The following is a 16930-nucleotide window of genomic DNA, read 5'->3' as shown; positions in this document are numbered from 1 at the left end:
GGTAGTTGCCGTCTTAGGAGTTTGGTGAGGTCAAGTGCTGGTTGTTTAGCCTTTTCAGATGACCAGATGATTGGTCAGGATTATAACTGAGATTTAAAAATAACTGACTCGTCTTTCATGTGCCCCTGTGAAGAAGGTAAAGCCGTGCCTTGACTGGAGACGGGAAGGCAGCTCAGGGGGGGAGGCGCCGCTGTGAGGGGAGGGGCCCTGGAGAATGGGGCTGTTGTCCAGTGGCTGCCATGGAATATGTGGGGTCTTTTAGAAATGCCTTACAACCCTGGGGTGGTGTGCAAACCTGTTTAGTGCCCTCAGCACACTCTTCTTGGACCTCACAGCTCGCGCTTTTGTTCAGGTTGTCAAGTCTGTCTTCTGAATTCGGTAGTTCTGTATACGATAAGGATGACAATGTAATGATGATAGCAGGGACCTCGATACTGTCTCATGTTCTTTTCATGGTGTTTCACATTTTACATATTTGATTTGACAAGAAATGAAAGTTACTGTTCAAGAGAGCGAGAGGGCGAGATGGCAGGCGTCGTGACTTCCGGCCATGTTCCAGTTTTCAGTTCTGCTAGAGGAAGCTCCTTTGCAGAGAGGAGCTAACGTTCATCCTGGGCAGCTGTGTGTCCTGACCCAGCTGATGCACACACACGGCATCAGACGTGATGCCAGCTAGGGAGGTGGCCAAGCAGCGCGGAGTGGGCAGTGCCTTCCTCCTTTGGAGAGAGGAGCTCATATAGGCCAGAATGGAAACCACCTGTTGAGGATCACGTTTCCACGACATTTTCTGAATCTAATCCTTATGTAGGTGATGAAATTTATCCCTTTCCCAATCAAGATGGACCAGAGCAGTCATTTGACCCACCTGTGCAGTTTAAGAAATATTTTGGATAGTGGAGACTGAACTGGAACTCAGACACTGAGCGCTGATTAGAGAAACCTGTTCTTTCCTGGGGACGAGGAGGCCGTTCTAATAAATCCCAGAGTGTGAGCACCCCGCTCACTCTGCATTGCCCTGGCCGAGCTGCTTCGGCATGTCCAGATAACACTGCTCTCCCTATGCCAGGCACGATGCGGTGCTTTCCGAACCTTGGATTAGCAACTCCATTTAAGTTGCATGCTTTTCCATGACAGGTGGTTTGTTAACATGGAAAGCTAATTCTGTTGGGGTGTTTTTCCTGAATAGTTGATCACTTGTGCCTTCAGCCTTGTGGACAGTGATGTTATCAGACTTGCTTGGACACGATCATCTTGACTTTGGAGTCCATGAATGAAAAACACTTAGGAAAGATGGAATTTTTGAGTCTTATTGCTTAATTTTGGGATCTTTCTCAAAGTAATGTGGCATATGACTGTATTTAAAATTAATTCAAATTAGGGTTTTGTTTTTTTAAGGAATTTATCATTTTAAGGATGAATTTAGGCTACTATAGAGGCCTCAGCACATGTTTTATTATTGTTTAAAAACATGTCCACTGTGCCGGACTCTCTTGGGGTGACTGTTAAACTGCAGCTTCTTGGAGCTCACCCCCCCTTCTGAATTGTGACGTTGGTGGGGCAGCATGGGGATCTGCCTTCTAATGAGCACCCCAGGTGACAGTCACAGAGTGTGGCTAACCACGCTAGGGTGCTGTATCACCATCCCATAACTTAATTAACTCTGTTCCTCCCTGCCCTTCCTTCCCTCCCCCTCCCTCACTTCGCTCCAGCTCACTGCTCAACTGTGGCACTGCGTCTCCTTGCATGTTTCTCATTCAGCTCAACTTGAAGAGCGTTTTTTTAAATTAGCATACAAAATGCAGGTTTCCTTATGGCATTTTCTAATATTTATTTTACGTGACCTATCCCCTACACTCCTCTCCCTCATTTCCCTGCTCCACCCCCAGGAAAATTCCAGTTTTGATGCTGAAATGTTCCCCACATCTGTCACTGATACTTTCTGAAGTCAGATGGCTTTTACATCCGTTTGAGTGTAGTTTATGATTTTCATCTGCGCTCTCATCCCCGCTTTCCTCTGTGTGGAACAGACCACAAATCGTATATCAAACATTCATAGCAGGCATGCGTCGCCCTCCGCAAGGCAGGACACTGATGAAGACACCGTCACAGTCCTGCGTCACCACTTAAGCCCCAGGTAGACGCCAGTATAGCATTCTTTGCATTTAATTTGTCCACAGGATGGTGTGTGGGTAAACAGAGCAGTACTTGCTGTTTTTCTGAACAGGTGGAGATCACTGTCAGAACAGTTAGGCGACTTTGACGTTGTCGTAGTTACTGGCGAGGAGCTGAATGGTACTTGATGTTTGGCTTGTTTGAGAAAGGACTCACTGTTCCCTGGTGGGCTTCATTTAGTCACTGGAGTTAATCTACTGGAGGGGAGCATCCCACACAGAGGTGGGGTGCCTGCAGAGAGTACTCCTTTTCTTGAATCTTCGATTCTACCGTTTTGGTCCTGTAGGACTTCTAGTCTTTTTACAGTATGGGAAACAAACTTTCTTCTTTAAATTTCCATCCCTAATCAGCACCCGAAGCATCTGTTACCGTCAGTGAAATAAAACAGTCTCCTGTGTTGATGTCTGCAGCTCTTGGGGGAGCGGGAGCGGGAGGGGGAGGGGTTGGGTGCACTTTCTACCGTAGCTGTTCAGGTCCCCGCGTGTGTAAAAGAGGCTGCACACTTACTGTCAGTACCAATATCTTCTCAAATCCTCCTGTTTTAAAATCCTTTTAGGACAGAGTAGACGCTGGCTTGCCCACAGCAATTGTAAGTATACCTTTAACCCCTCAAGGTAAGGTCTTTGATTTTACTGAGTTCTCGGGTTTGCTGTGAAAATATCCCATGCTATTACGATAGCTCCTTAAGCCACTGTACTCTCAGTAATCAGGTTTGAAACTTGCTCAGCTCGGCTTTCCTGCGGTATTGTTGAGCACTCAGGCTTTTGCTGGAGAGCAGGTGATGGAGACAGCCCTTTCCAGCCCGAGGTCCCGTGAGCTGTGTCCCCCAGTCTGTAAGGACTGGAATGGCATTGAGTGAGCTCACTCTGGTAAGACACATTCCACAGCTGTGGACTCCAGGGCCGCGCCTGCAGATAGTGTCTGAGTGGCAAGGCAGAGGAGGCTTGGAAGTGCTGGAAGGATCTGCCTTCTGGTTTTCCTCAGCTGCCTCTGGCTTTCTCATTGGTCGCTGGGGAGGAAGTGGGCTCCAGTGTTACATTCTGGTGTCTCTTGCCTGCTGGTGATAAACTGGAGGAAAGTATTCTCACCCCTCCACATTGCTAGGAGGCCCACATAAGAACCTCTTCAGCTGGCCAGAGAGGCGTTTTTTTTTTTTTTTTTTTTTTTTTAATTTTAAAGTTGCTTTAAAGCAGTGGTTCTCAACCTTCCTAATGCCACCCTTTAACACAGTTCCTCATGTTGTGGTGACCATAAAATAATCTTCATTGTTATTTCATAACTGTAATTTTGCTACTGTTATGAATTGTAATGTAAATATTTTCAGAGATAGAAATTTACCAAAGGGGCTGTGACCCATAAGTTGAGAACCATTGCTTTAAAGGATATCAAATGATATAGTTCATATATAGAATTAAACATACAATATTTTGATAACATTTCTCTTAAATTTAGAGGAATCCTTAGAAGTGAAGATGCCCTGGGTTTGATTTCTCATTTTGCTTTCTGGATAAAATTCCGTATTTTAGTGGTTGGTGAGTGAGCTGGTGCCTAGAGGAAGGCAGGCCAGCAGATTCAACACTGATGGTTTTCTCTTTTGTCTCCAGGCAGTGTCCAGGCTGATAGCAGTGGGAACATCTCATGGACTGGCTTTAGTGTTCGGTAATTCTCTGACCACTCTCTATTTTAAATATCAAGATTCCTTTAGGCTTCACAATGCCCTTTAATTACATTTTTATGTGGTAGACTGGATTTCCAAGGACACAAGGAAAACATGAAAGTAGCAGTTGGTATGTGAAGTTAAAAATGACCCGACTTGCGGCTTCACTCACTTCCTGCTGCACATTTCTTTCCTCCCTTAGGAATATGTCAGTGTCTCTGCTAGCACGTGTTGGTGTTCTGCACACCTAGACAGGAGAATAATGTTGGGAAGAACCTAGGCCTGTCAACATGTCTCCCTCCGGTTAGTGGTGGGAATCATTTTCATTCTGAGTCATATTCCAGTCCAGGGTATTCAAAAAGATCTTCAGGGAAAGGAGTCCCCAGGTTTCTGAGTCATTTTCATTGTAAATCTTTCTAAACTGAAAAAAAAAAAAGAGCCTGTAATTACCTTGTTTTCCGAGTTAAGAGAGCATGAATAGTTTAATTATATAGTAGAAATTAGTTGCTTTCTTTTTTCTTTCATTTTTCTCTGAGACTAAGTAATCAGTTCCATTAGTCTTTTACTTCTGACTTCAGTACCAAGCAGACTATTTTGGTCTTTTTAAACACTTAAAATCCATCAGATAGCATTCTCAGCTCTTTCTGTGTGGGGGTGCCTGCCTCTGGGTCTCATGACCTGCGTTTCTTTTAGATGGGAATTAGCAAGGGCTTCTGGGTAAGGGTTACTTGAGGGCGCTTTGTTAGCAGAACCGTAGCTTGATCTCTGTTGAGTCTTCGTTTTTTTACCTTCCGTGCGAAGAACTAGGTATTTCCTATTGTTACTGAATAATTTGACTTTCCATTTATAAATTTTCCATTATTCAAAAAGCTTTATTTAACATATAATTATACTACCTAGTCTTTTCAAAGGTGGTTGATTTAAATAATAGAGTTTTATTTCTTGAAGAGCAGAAGGAGAGGAACAAAACTGCAATTTCCCCGAGAGAACTTTAGAATTGAGTCTTTAAATGGTATCTTTTTTCCTGTATAATTGATCTGTATCTATAGTACAAATGTACAAAGCATAGATGTGTGCAAATTGGAAGATAGAAAATGACAAGTTCTGATATCTAGGACTAATCTTTAGCATTTCTGTGTAGCCATCCAGTCCTTCACTCACGTGTGTATATAGCTGTACGCATATTCCTGAGGGGGAGCGATGATAATTTAGAGCCAGCTTTTTGCTCTAGTGGGCACCTCCCCACGCATTTCTGTGTTTGTGTGGGCATCTTTGTTCATTTGAGGTGTCTCGATGTGTAGCTTAGGCTCGCCTAGCACTTGCTTATGTGGCCTCAGCCTCCCAGTGTTGAACGTACAGGTATGGAGCATCATTTTAATGGACATACGGTGTTCTTTCAGGTGGATCCATAAAAATTTAATTTAGCCTTTTACTCAAGGAAACCATTTACACTATTTCTAAACAGTAGTGTCTTGCACAGTTTTGTTTCTGTTTTTTGTTTGTTTGTTTGTTTGCATATGATCGTTTTTAGAACAAATTTCTACAAGAGGAATTGTTTGGGCTGGGACATGAACATTAAAGGCTTTTCATGTTCTTGTCTAATTGAATTCCAGAGAACTATACGAGCATGGTCTGCAGCAGGTGGGGAGGTCCTTGTTCTCCTCTAAGGGGGTAGTTGGGATTAGGTCATTAGACGTGGGGGTGGGGGGTCTCGTAGTCTGTGTTTCGCTGCTCAGATCTTAAGTGTGTGAAGGGATTGAGAACCAGCGCTTAAGGGACACATACAGAGTCAAGTTCAGAATTCAGTAATTCTGGCTCCGAGACCAGCAGTCGCCACTATTTTAAGCAGTTCTTTTCCCTGAGAGAAAATGAGGCAGAACTGGAAAAAACAAAGAAAAGAAGAGGAGTAAGGACAGCCGAGGACAGAGTATATGCCTCTGTTTACCTGCCAGCAGAGCGTGTGTCCAGTTTTCCTTCCTATTTCCCACTAGTTTTCCTCAGCTCTGCTTTCACTCTCCATTCCTTATCGAGAGGTTGGAAGAGTGCGTGACTGCTTATAGTCCCGGAGGAAGTGCTCACCACAGACAGGAATGCTATCACAGAAGAGCATCATTCTTGATACTGTCTCCTTCATTTCCTAAAATCCTCAGCAACTTTCCTGTGGAAGCAGTGAAACAATAATCTTTTCTTATGGCTTCGCAGCAAAGAAAGTATGTCAGAGTGGACATTCTGTCGAAGAACTAGAGTGTCTGGTTTTGCCTTGAGTTTTAATAGCACAGTTAAATTTCACTTGTTTGTAGGTGACAGATGTTTGGACAATGCTTTCTAACAAATGCATTAAAATTTGCTAAAAAGCCCAGAAACCAATGGCAGACACCATGAAGTGTCTAGACTAGCAGTCTGGGTTAGATCTGGCCTTTTAAAAATATCTTTGTTTATCACAGAAACCTCACAGGAAGACTGAGTGTGTCTGAGCACTGTTAGGTCCTCTGTGAAACAGGTCTGAGTCATTAAGACAGTAGCCCCGTACTTCTGGAAGGCTTGTGCAGTTCCAGCAGGTGGCACCTAGTGCGTGGGTTCTCACCTCCACGGGGCAGATAAAGGCACCTCCCTCCTGCAGCCTTACTCTTCCATTTCCCTTTGCCCTCAGTGTGCTCTGGTGATGGATCTCTTTGAAATGTTTCGTTTCCGTTGAACTGAAACCTGGGTTTACGGACTGTGCGATAATTTGAATGTTGCATGTTTTCTCTTTTCCCAGAACCAATACCTGACTGTAACCACAAATGCTAGGAACATCACTTAATCCCATTCAGCATCTGTCACTCCCATAGATAAACCAAGCTCGTCACTTACACCCTTCAGAGTATCCCTGTGTTTTTCTCTGAACTTTTGAACTGATTTCTTTTCTCCCTCTCTTTTGATCTTTTCTCCATGGATTCAAAAGGAAAAGGTATAGTAAATTTGGTATGCATGAATAGTTCTTTTTCTTTTCAGCTTTTTAACATTGAAAGAGAGTATTGTCAATTACACTTAATGCCTTCTTATGAAAGAAAAATAAATAGCTACCTAAAAATTGGTTAATACAGGCATTTGTGAAAATTAAAAATGTATGCATATTTTCAATGCTTTATTTTAGCTGAAAATATGGAACTATTTTAGGCAGGTTTCAGTATGTTCTGTTTCCTCCAACCTTTTAATACAGCCCTGAGCTTTTTCTTGAAGTTTGTGTCTGCCAATGGAGGTGTACAGCAACATGTTTTTGTCGTAAACTTTATCAATAATGAGTCCCATAGAATTTCAGCACCTGTCAGCTAATCCATGAGTACAGAATTCTAGATTCTAATGAAACTTTGCCTCGGTGTTCTATTTACTATTATCTCGTTGATCCCCAGTCTCTTGATACTTTTGTAGAGCAACTCTCCTTCTCCAGGCTCTTCTGAAGCCTCTCCCTGGTGCCCACGGCAGCCACAGCTCTGTTGGTGCTCTGGTCTGTCAGTTAAAGTACGCTAACCTCACAGTGGCATGGATGCCTGGGAATGAACAGACTCTTTCGTAGAAGCAGCCTTCTAGAAGGTAGCCAGTCAGCCATGGCATGGATTCAGGTTGCCTTGGTTAGAAAGCCTCACAGAAGGAGTAAGGTTTGGCTGTATGAGCCGCTCAGGTAAAAGCACATCTGCTATTTTGTATCAAATGTGACAAATGCTGTATGATGAGGTCCCCTGTTTAATTCTCCCTTGGCCCTAGAGCTTACTACAGTGTGAGTAAGTAAATACAGGATCTGAAAATAACACTTAGCGTGGGCGTGGTGGCAGCTGGATCTCTGTGCGTTCGAGTCCAGCCTGGTCTACAGAGTGAGCTCCAGGACAGCTAGGGCTACACAGAGAAACCCTGTCTCAAAAAAACAAAAAACAGCCGGGCGGTGGTGGCGCACGCCTTTAATCCCACCACTCGGGAGGCAGAGCCAGGTGGATCTCTGTGAGTTCGAGGCCAGCCTGGACTACCAAGTGAGTCCCAGGAAAGGCGCAAAGCTACACAGAGAAACCCTGTCTCGAAAAACCAAAAAAAAAAAAAAAAAAAAAAACCAAAAAAACAAAAAACAAACAAATAAACTAATAAATAAAAATAAAAAACAAACCCCCCCACACACACACAAAAATTAAAAAATAGCACTGTGACTACTGGCAGGCTAGGGTTAGACTTATCTGCTTACAAGTAACTTTGATTCCTTGTGGAACTCTTGAAGTATGTTCAACTTTAGATTTTAGGCTAGTATTTGTGACTTCATTGCTATTTTTCACATTACCATTAAGTGCATCATGAGGTCTACCCTAAGCAAAGTGTGCTTTGAGCGTTCCTTATCCAAATGCTTGGTGTCAGGAGTGCTTGAGATTCTGAGTCTTTTGCATTTTGGAATATTTGTTAGACTTTGCAGGTTGAACATCTCTATCTCAAAATCTAAAATTCAGAATGCTCCAGAAATGTAAAGTGTTGCAACGTCAGTTTGATGGAGCTCAGCAAGGACTGGATTTTGTAGTGCTTTAGACTTTAGTTGTTTGGATTAGGGATGCTTACCTAGTACTAATAAAAAATAAGTGTAATTCACTGCAGTGGAAAGTGGCCTTTTTTTAAAAATGCTTTAGGACAAAGTATCACTTTGTATTTCTGGTTACTCTGGGACTCACTGAGTAGACCCAGTTGGCCTGTGGCAATCCTGCCCGTGTCTGGGTGTTGAGATTACAGGACACCTTACCTGGCTTCTGTGTTTTTGTGATTCTGGACCTAGAGTCCTCTTAATTTTTAAACTGTATTATTGTTGCCAATAATCACTTGCATTCGTGTTACTTGATAATTCTGGGATTGTTCATAGACATTTGTTGTTCAGACTTTAAACTCTGAGAAGCATGCAGGAAAAGCAATGGTCTCGTTTTAGATTTCCTGGCTGGATCACCTCCTTCATAACGTCAACACTTTTAAATACTAAGTCGACACTGTTAACCAGATGTAAGTTTGTGCTGCTTTGTGTGTGAAAGTGGATGAATTTACTGTGAATTTAGCACATTTTTTCAGTGTTAGGCAGAGGAGGCTCCAGAATGCAGGGGAGAACAGAGCCAGCTTTCTTTTTAAATTACAACTCAGCGGGAGCTCAGCGGGGGCCTGGGCTGAGTTCTCCTCACCCTCACTCTTCTTCCTCTGTGTACGCCCTCTTCCCCTTCACAGTCACCGCCCTCTTCCCCTTCATAGTCACCGCCCTCTTCCCCTTCTTCATAGTCACCGCCCTCTTCCCCTTCACAGTCACCGCCCTCTTCCCCTTCTTCATAGTCACCGCCCTCTTCCCCTTCTTCATAGTCACCGCCCTCTTCCCCTTCTTCACAGTCACCGCCCTCTTCCCCTTCATAGTCACCGCCCTCTTCACTTCATAGTCACCGCCCTCTTCCCCTTCTTCATAGTCACCGCCCTCTTCCCCTTCATAGTCACCGCCCTCTTCCCTTCATAGTCACCGCCCTCTTCCCTTCACAGTCACCGCCCTCTTCCCCTTCACAGTCACCGCCCTCTTCCCTTCACAGTCACCGCCCTCTTCCCCTTCACAGTCACCGCCCTCTTCCCCTTCTTCATAGTCACCGCCCTCTTCCCCTTCTTCACAGTCACCGCCCTCTTCCCCTTCATAGTCACCGCCCTCTTCCCCTTCTTCATAGTCACCGCCCTCTTCCCTTCACAGTCACCGCCCTCTTCCCTTCATAGTCACCGCCCTCTTCCCTTCATAGTCACCGCCCTCTTCCCCTTCACAGTCACTGCCCTCTTCCCTTCATAGTCACCGCCCTCTTCCCCTTCTTCATAGTCACCGCCCTCTTCCCCTTCACAGTCACCGCCCTCTTCCCCTTCTTCATAGTCACCGCCCTCTTCCCCTTCTTCATAGTCACCGCCCTCTTCCCCTTCTTCACAGTCACCGCCCTCTTCCCCTTCATAGTCACCGCCCTCTTCACTTCATAGTCACCGCCCTCTTCCCCTTCTTCATAGTCACCGCCCTCTTCCCCTTCATAGTCACCGCCCTCTTCCCTTCATAGTCACCGCCCTCTTCCCTTCACAGTCACCGCCCTCTTCCCCTTCACAGTCACCGCCCTCTTCCCTTCACAGTCACCGCCCTCTTCCCCTTCACAGTCACCGCCCTCTTCCCTTCACAGTCACCGCCCTCTTCCCCTTCACAGTCACCGCCCTCTTCCCCTTCTTCATAGTCACCGCCCTCTTCCCCTTCTTCACAGTCACCGCCCTCTTCCCCTTCATAGTCACCGCCCTCTTCCCCTTCTTCATAGTCACCGCCCTCTTCCCTTCACAGTCACCGCCCTCTTCCCTTCATAGTCACCGCCCTCTTCCCTTCATAGTCACCGCCCTCTTCCCCTTCATAGTCACCGCCCTCTTCCCCTTCACAGTCACTGCCCTCTTCCCTTCATAGTCACCGCCCTCTTCCCCTTCTTCATAGTCACCGCCCTCTTCCCCTTCACAGTCACCGCCCTCTTCCCCTTCACAGTCACCGCCCTCTTCCCTTCATAGTCACCGCCCTCTTCCCCTTCTTCATAGTCACCGCCCTCTTCCCTTCACAGTCACCGCCCTCTTCCCTTCACAGTCACCGCCCTCTTCCCCTTCACAGTCACCGCCCTCTTCCCTTCATAGTCACCGCCCTCTTCCCCTTCTTCATAGTCACCGCCCTCTTCCCTTCATAGTCACCGCCCTCTTCCCCTTCACAGTCACCGCCCTCTTCCCCTTCACAGTCACCGCCCTCTTCCCTTCATAGTCACCGCCCTCTTCCCCTTCTTCATAGTCACCGCCCTCTTCCCTTCACAGTCACCGCCCTCTTCCCCTTCACAGTCACCGCCCTCTTCCCCTTCTTCATAGTCACCGCCCTCTTCCCCTTCACAGTCACCGCCCTCTTCCCCTTCACAGTCACCGCCCTCTTCCCCTTCTTCACAGTCACCGCCCTCTTCCCTTCTTCACAGTCACCACCCTCTTCCCCTTCTTCACAGTCACCGCCCTCTTCCCCTTCACAGTCACTGCCCTCTTCCCCTTCACAGTCACCGCCCTCTTCCCCTTCATAGTCACCGCCCTCTTCCCTTCACAGTCACCGCCCTCTTCCCTTCACAGTCACCGCCCTCTTCCCCTTCTTCATAGTCACCGCCCTCTTCCCCTTCACAGTCACCGCCCTCTTCCCTTCATAGTCACCGCCCTCTTCCCCTTCTTCACAGTCACCGCCCTCTTCCCTTCATAGTCACCGCCCTCTTCCCTTCATAGTCACCGCCCTCTTCCCTTCATAGTCACCGCCCTCTTCCCTTCATAGTCACCGCCCTCTTCCCTTCACAGTCACCGCCCTCTTCCCCTTCATAGTCACCGCCCTCTTCCCTTCATAGTCACCGCCCTCTTCCCCTTCTTCACAGTCACCGCCCTCTTCCCTTCATAGTCACCGCCCTCTTCCCTTCATAGTCACCGCCCTCTTCCCCTTCTTCACAGTCACCGCCCTCTTCCCTTCACAGTCACCGCCCTCTTCCCTTCATAGTCACCGCCCTCTTCCCTTCATAGTCACCGCCCTCTTCCCTTCACAGTCACCGCCCTCTTCCCCTTCACAGTCACCGCCCTCTTCCCCTTCTTCATAGTCACCGCCCTCTTCCCTTCTTCACAGTCACCGCCCTCTTCCCTTCATAGTCACCGCCCTCTTCCCTTCACAGTCACCGCCCTCTTCCCCTTCACAGTCACCGCCCTCTTCCCCTTCATAGTCACCGCCCTCTTCCCTTCATAGTCACCGCCCTCTTCCCTTCATAGTCACCGCCCTCTTCCCTTCATAGTCACCGCCCTCTTCCCTTCACAGTCACCGCCCTCTTCCCTTCATAGTCACCGCCCTCTTCCCTTCACAGTCACCGCCCTCTTCCCTTCATAGTCACCGCCCTCTTCCCTTCATAGTCACCGCCCTCTTCCCCTTCTTCATAGTCACCGCCCTCTTCCCCTTCACAGTCACCGCCCTCTTCCCCTTCATAGTCACCGCCCTCTTCCCTTCACAGTCACCGCCCTCTTCCCTTCATAGTCACCGCCCTCTTCCCTTCACAGTCACCGCCCTCTTCCCCTTCATAGTCACCGCCCTCTTCCCCTTCACAGTCACCGCCCTCTTCCCTTCACAGTCACCGCCCTCTTCCCCTTCATAGTCACCGCCCTCTTCCCCTTCACAGTCACCGCCCTCTTCCCTTCACAGTCACCGCCCTCTTCCCCTTCACAGTCACCGCCCTCTTCCCCTTCTTCATAGTCACCGCCCTCTTCCTCTTCACAGTCACCGCCCTCTTCCCTTCATAGTCACCGCCCTCTTCCCTTCACAGTCACCGCCCTCTTCCCTTCATAGTCACCGCCCTCTTCCCCTTCTTCATAGTCACCGCCCTCTTCCCCTTCATAGTCACCGCCCTCTTCCCTTCATAGTCACCGCCCTCTTCCCCTTCTTCATAGTCACCGCCCTCTTCCCCTTCTTCATAGTCACCGCCCTCTTCCCCTTCTTCATAGTCACCGCCCTCTTCCCTTCACAGTCACCGCCCTCTTCCCCTTCTTCATAGTCACCGCCCTCTTCCCCTTCTTCATAGTCACCGCCCTCTTCCCTTCACAGTCACCGCCCTCTTCCCTTCATAGTCACCGCCCTCTTCCCTTCATAGTCACCACCCTCTTCCCTTCACAGTCACCGCCCTCTTCCCTTCACAGTCACCGCCCTCTTCCCCTTCTTCACAGTCACCGCCCTCTTCCCTTCATAGTCACCGCCCTCTTCCCTTCATAGTCACCGCCCTCTTCCCTTCATAGTCACCGCCCTCTTCCCCTTCTTCATAGTCACCGCCCTCTTCCCTTCACAGTCACCGCCCTCTTCCCTTCATAGTCACCGCCCTCTTCCCTTCACAGTCACCGCCCTCTTCCCCTTCATAGTCACCGCCCTCTTCCCTTCATAGTCACCGCCCTCTTCCCCTTCATAGTCACCGCCCTCTTCCCCTTCATAGTCACCGCCCTCTTCCCTTCACAGTCACCGCCCTCTTCCCCTTCTTCATAGTCACCGCCCTCTTCCCTTCATAGTCACCGCCCTCTTCCCCTTCACAGTCACCGCCCTCTTCCCCTTCTTCACAGTCACCGCCCTCTTCCCCTTCACAGTCACCGCCCTCTTCCCTTCATAGTCACCGCCCTCTTCCCCTTCTTCACAGTCACTGCCCTCTTCCCCTTCACAGTCACCGCCCTCTTCCCCTTCATAGTCACCGCCCTCTTCCCTTCACAGTCACCGCCCTCTTCCCTTCATAGTCACCGCCCTCTTCCCTTCACAGTCACCGCCCTCTTCCCCTTCATAGTCACCGCCCTCTTCCCTTCATAGTCACCGCCCTCTTCCCCTTCATAGTCACCGCCCTCTTCCCCTTCATAGTCACCGCCCTCTTCCCTTCACAGTCACCGCCCTTTTCCCCTTCACAGTCACCGCCCTCTTCCCTTCATAGTCACCGCCCTCTTCCCCTTCTTCATAGTCACCGCCCTCTTCCCTTCACAGTCACCGCCCTCTTCCCCTTCACAGTCACCGCCCTCTTCCCCTTCATAGTCACCGCCCTCTTCCCTTCATAGTCACCGCCCTCTTCCCTTCATAGTCACCGCCCTCTTCCCCTTCTTCACAGTCACCGCCCTCTTCCCCTTCACAGTCACCGCCCTCTTCCCCTTCACAGTCACCGCCCTCTTCCCTTCATAGTCACCGCCCTCTTCCCCTTCTTCACAGTCACCGCCCTCTTCCCCTTCACAGTCACCACCCTCTTCCCTTCATAGTCACCGCCCTCTTCCCCTTCTTCACAGTCACCGCCCTCTTCCCCTTCACAGTCACCACCCTCTTCCCTTCATAGTCACCGCCCTCTTCCCCTTCACAGTCACCGCCCTCTTCCCTTCATAGTCACCGCCCTCTTCCCTTCATAGTCACCGCCCTCTTCCCCTTTTTCACAGTCACCGCCCTCTTCCCTTCACAGTCACCGCCCTCTTCCCCTTCACAGTCACCGCCCTCTTCCCTTCACAGTCACCACCCTCTTCCCCTTCATAGTCACCGCCCTCTTCCCTTCATAGTCACCGCCCTCTTCCCTTCATAGTCACCGCCCTCTTCCCCTTCACAGTCACCGCCCTCTTCCCTTCATAGTCACCGCCCTCTTCCCTTCATAGTCACCACCCTCTTCCCTTCACAGTCACCGCCCTCTTCCCCTTCACAGTCACCGCCCTCTTCCCTTCACAGTCACCGCCCTCTTACCCTTCATAGTCACCGCCCTCTTCCCCTTCATAGTCACCGCCCTCTTCCCTTCACAGTCACCGCCCTCTTCCCCTTCATAGTCACCGCCCTCTTCCCTTCATAGTCACCGCCCTCTTCCCTTCACAGTCACCGCCCTCTTCCCTTCACAGTCACCGCCCTCTTCCCCTTCATAGTCACCGCCCTCTTCCCCTTCATAGTCACCGTGAGCTGGGACTGCTTGAGAGGTTATTTCAGCGACCACTCCCCAAGCCGGGCAGATTCATATGGACTACAGACTGTAGCTCCCGTGTTAGGAGAAACCCACTCTTCTTTCCATGGACTAGCTACTTCTACTGAATTCAGACAGGTTACCCGCAGCAAGCTTAGCATGCCATAACAGTAGGATGTCTAGATGCAGAGTAAAGATGGACAGATAGCTTTGTGGAGTCAAGTAGATTGTATGTTATATGCAGTCCGTCTCCTGCTGCCTTCTTCGCTACTTGAAAAATACCGCGTGTTTTCAGTGGGAACCTGTTGAGTTGGTCCTTTGTGACGGACTGTTCTCTACATTGCATAGACAAGGTGGGGAGGCTAAGGGGAAGGAAGAAAAGCCCCCCAAAAACCGTCCGTGTGTACAGTTGCAGTGTCTGTGACTCTTCAGTAGAGGGGAAATCAAAATCAAGGCTTCACAGGCATGCCGCCTTGTCAGGGACATTATAGAAACAAGATGAAACCACTGAAAACAACCGAGGGGAATCTCGAGAATCTTCTCACTGACATGGACTGTAGGAGTGACCAAGGTTGCTATTGGCTAGTTTTTGTTATGTAGGAACCTTAGGCAGGGAAGCATAGGCATTCCGGCTTTTCTTTGGACAGGGTCTCATGTAACCCAGACTGGCCCTGAACGTGTTAGGTAGCTGAGGATGGTCTTGAACTCCTGATCCTTCTCCCTCTGCTTCCAAGTATTGGGGTCATAGGCCTGCACCGTGCATAGGTTTTTAGAATGTCTTTCCCCTCTTCTTTCTTCTGTTGCTACTCTTGTAGAGTCCTTTTTCTTAAGTCATACACTATCTATTTGATCCGATTTCCCTCTTTTCCTGCTTTGTCTGCCACATAAGAGTACTTAAGCTGGGCGGGGGTGAAGCACACCTTTGATCCCAGCACTCGGAAAGGCAGAGGCAGGCAGATCTCTGAGTTCGAGGCCAGTCTATTCTACAGAGTGAGTTCCAGGACAGCCAGGGCTACACAGAGAAACCCTGTCTCCAAAAACCCCAAACCAAAACTTACATTGAGGTTTGTGGAATCTAAAACAATTGCAGGTGTTAGTACATCAGAACCCGTAAGGCTTGGATCTCAAAGCAGGGCTGCAGAAGGTCTTAACAGGTACTGTTTGGATGCCACCCTGTGCCTGGAAGGTAGGCGGCCCAGACCTGGGGACGTATGAGTTGGTGTGAAATTTCGCTGTCAGTTCTTTGTTCTCCTACTTTTGGCCCGTCTCTTGCCTGTACACGTGACTCAGATTAATAGTACACATAGAACACCGTTGTCCAGTCACGACCAGTTTGTCATTCAGGTATGCATAGTCCTCTAAATGTATAAGGTAGATCATGGAAAACCCAGTCGTAGACAGTATCAGTAGAGCAAAAGAAACATGATGTCATGATTGGATGCAAGAAATTCTTGAGTAAAAGGTTTTAATAAGGGTTAAATTAAAGTTAAAAATTAGGTAGGGGAAGGCTAGTTTGGATGAATGTGAAAATTGTAATTATATAATTCTGGATGTGAAATAAAGGTAAGACTTCTAAAACACATGAGACCTTGTGTATTTGTGGTTTATTCTTCTTGAATATTTGCCTTGGGAGTTAGAAATCTAAAATAACTTAAAAACTGTTGAGTATTTTCTGTGTGCCAGATGGAGTACAGCCATTGATTGTCTCAGGCCACTTGTGTGCCGTTACAGCCAGTTTATGAACACAGAATTATTCATACCGTGTTCATTTTGGATGGGAATGAGTACTTAGCCTAGTGCTGCTTACTGGACCCAAGAGCAGCCTCCAGGCTCTTTGGTAACAGGCAGGTAGCTCTTACCGGACGTAGCCGGATCTATCCTAGTGAAAGCCACTGGGATAACCATCAGGAGAGGTGTTCGGGTCTTGGCCCTCAGAGAGGTCATACCAAACCGGGATGGGGGGTGGGGGGTGGGGGGACGGGGACACAAAGCACATGCAGGCTGCCCCGGAGTGATGGAGGCGCAGTAGGACAGGGCCTGCCCCAGGCTCTGCACTGGTGGCTTTTTGTTCCTGGAAACAGTTAACTTTCATAGTCACACTTTCTTACATTTAAAAATTATTAAGGATGTGTTTATGGTATGAGTGTGCCTGCGATGGTGTGGAGGCTAGAAGAGGTCTTCAGATGCCCCGGAACTGGAGCGGTAGACAGTTGTCAGCTTCCCTGAGGGTGCTGTAAGCCAGACCTGGTTCCTCTGTGGGAACAGCCAGTGCTCTTAACCCCCGAGCCATTCCGGCAGCCCCCGTTCATTTTTTTATCTCGTTGTTTTCAAGTAGGATTATCATGAACTCTGTACAAAATGAGCTTTGCCTTTAACTTGCATTTAATTGTTTAACTATTAGGTAATAGCATTAAGTAAATATTTGAATACTTCCTAGGCAAACCTAAACACCTTTTTTTCTAAGGTAATTTAACTGTTAACTCCAAAATTTTGCTTTCACTGTTCAGTTCATTTGCTTGGTCAGCCTTTTCCATGAGGCTAGCAGAAGTGTACATTTAAATAAATTATTTTCTTTTTAAGTCTATTTTTATAACAAAAATGTTGTTTTCTGCATCTAGGTGTT

The 16930-nt window shown here is 48.2% G+C and overlaps 1 protein-coding gene across 6 annotated transcripts in view; it reads left to right on the top strand.

Moving 5' to 3' along the window:
- The window catches only part of Vps8 (VPS8 subunit of CORVET complex), a 252801-nt gene that overhangs the window by 41066 nt on the left and 194805 nt on the right, over positions 1–16930 (top strand). For all 6 annotated transcript variants that reach the window (XM_076548542.1, XM_076548544.1, XM_076548543.1 and 3 more), the window contains exons 6-7: positions 2729–2761; positions 3777–3831. In XM_076548542.1, the coding sequence (XP_076404657.1) occupies positions 2729–2761; positions 3777–3831 (88 nt within the window). The remainder of the gene's footprint in view (positions 1–2728; positions 2762–3776; positions 3832–16930) is intronic.

The sequence above is a fragment of the Peromyscus maniculatus genome, chromosome 12 (genome assembly GCF_049852395.1).
Source record: "Peromyscus maniculatus bairdii isolate BWxNUB_F1_BW_parent chromosome 12, HU_Pman_BW_mat_3.1, whole genome shotgun sequence".
Lineage (NCBI taxonomy): Eukaryota > Metazoa > Chordata > Mammalia > Rodentia > Cricetidae > Peromyscus > Peromyscus maniculatus.
Note: the sequence above shows the minus strand (reverse complement) of the source record. Positions and strands in the feature narration are given on the sequence as shown.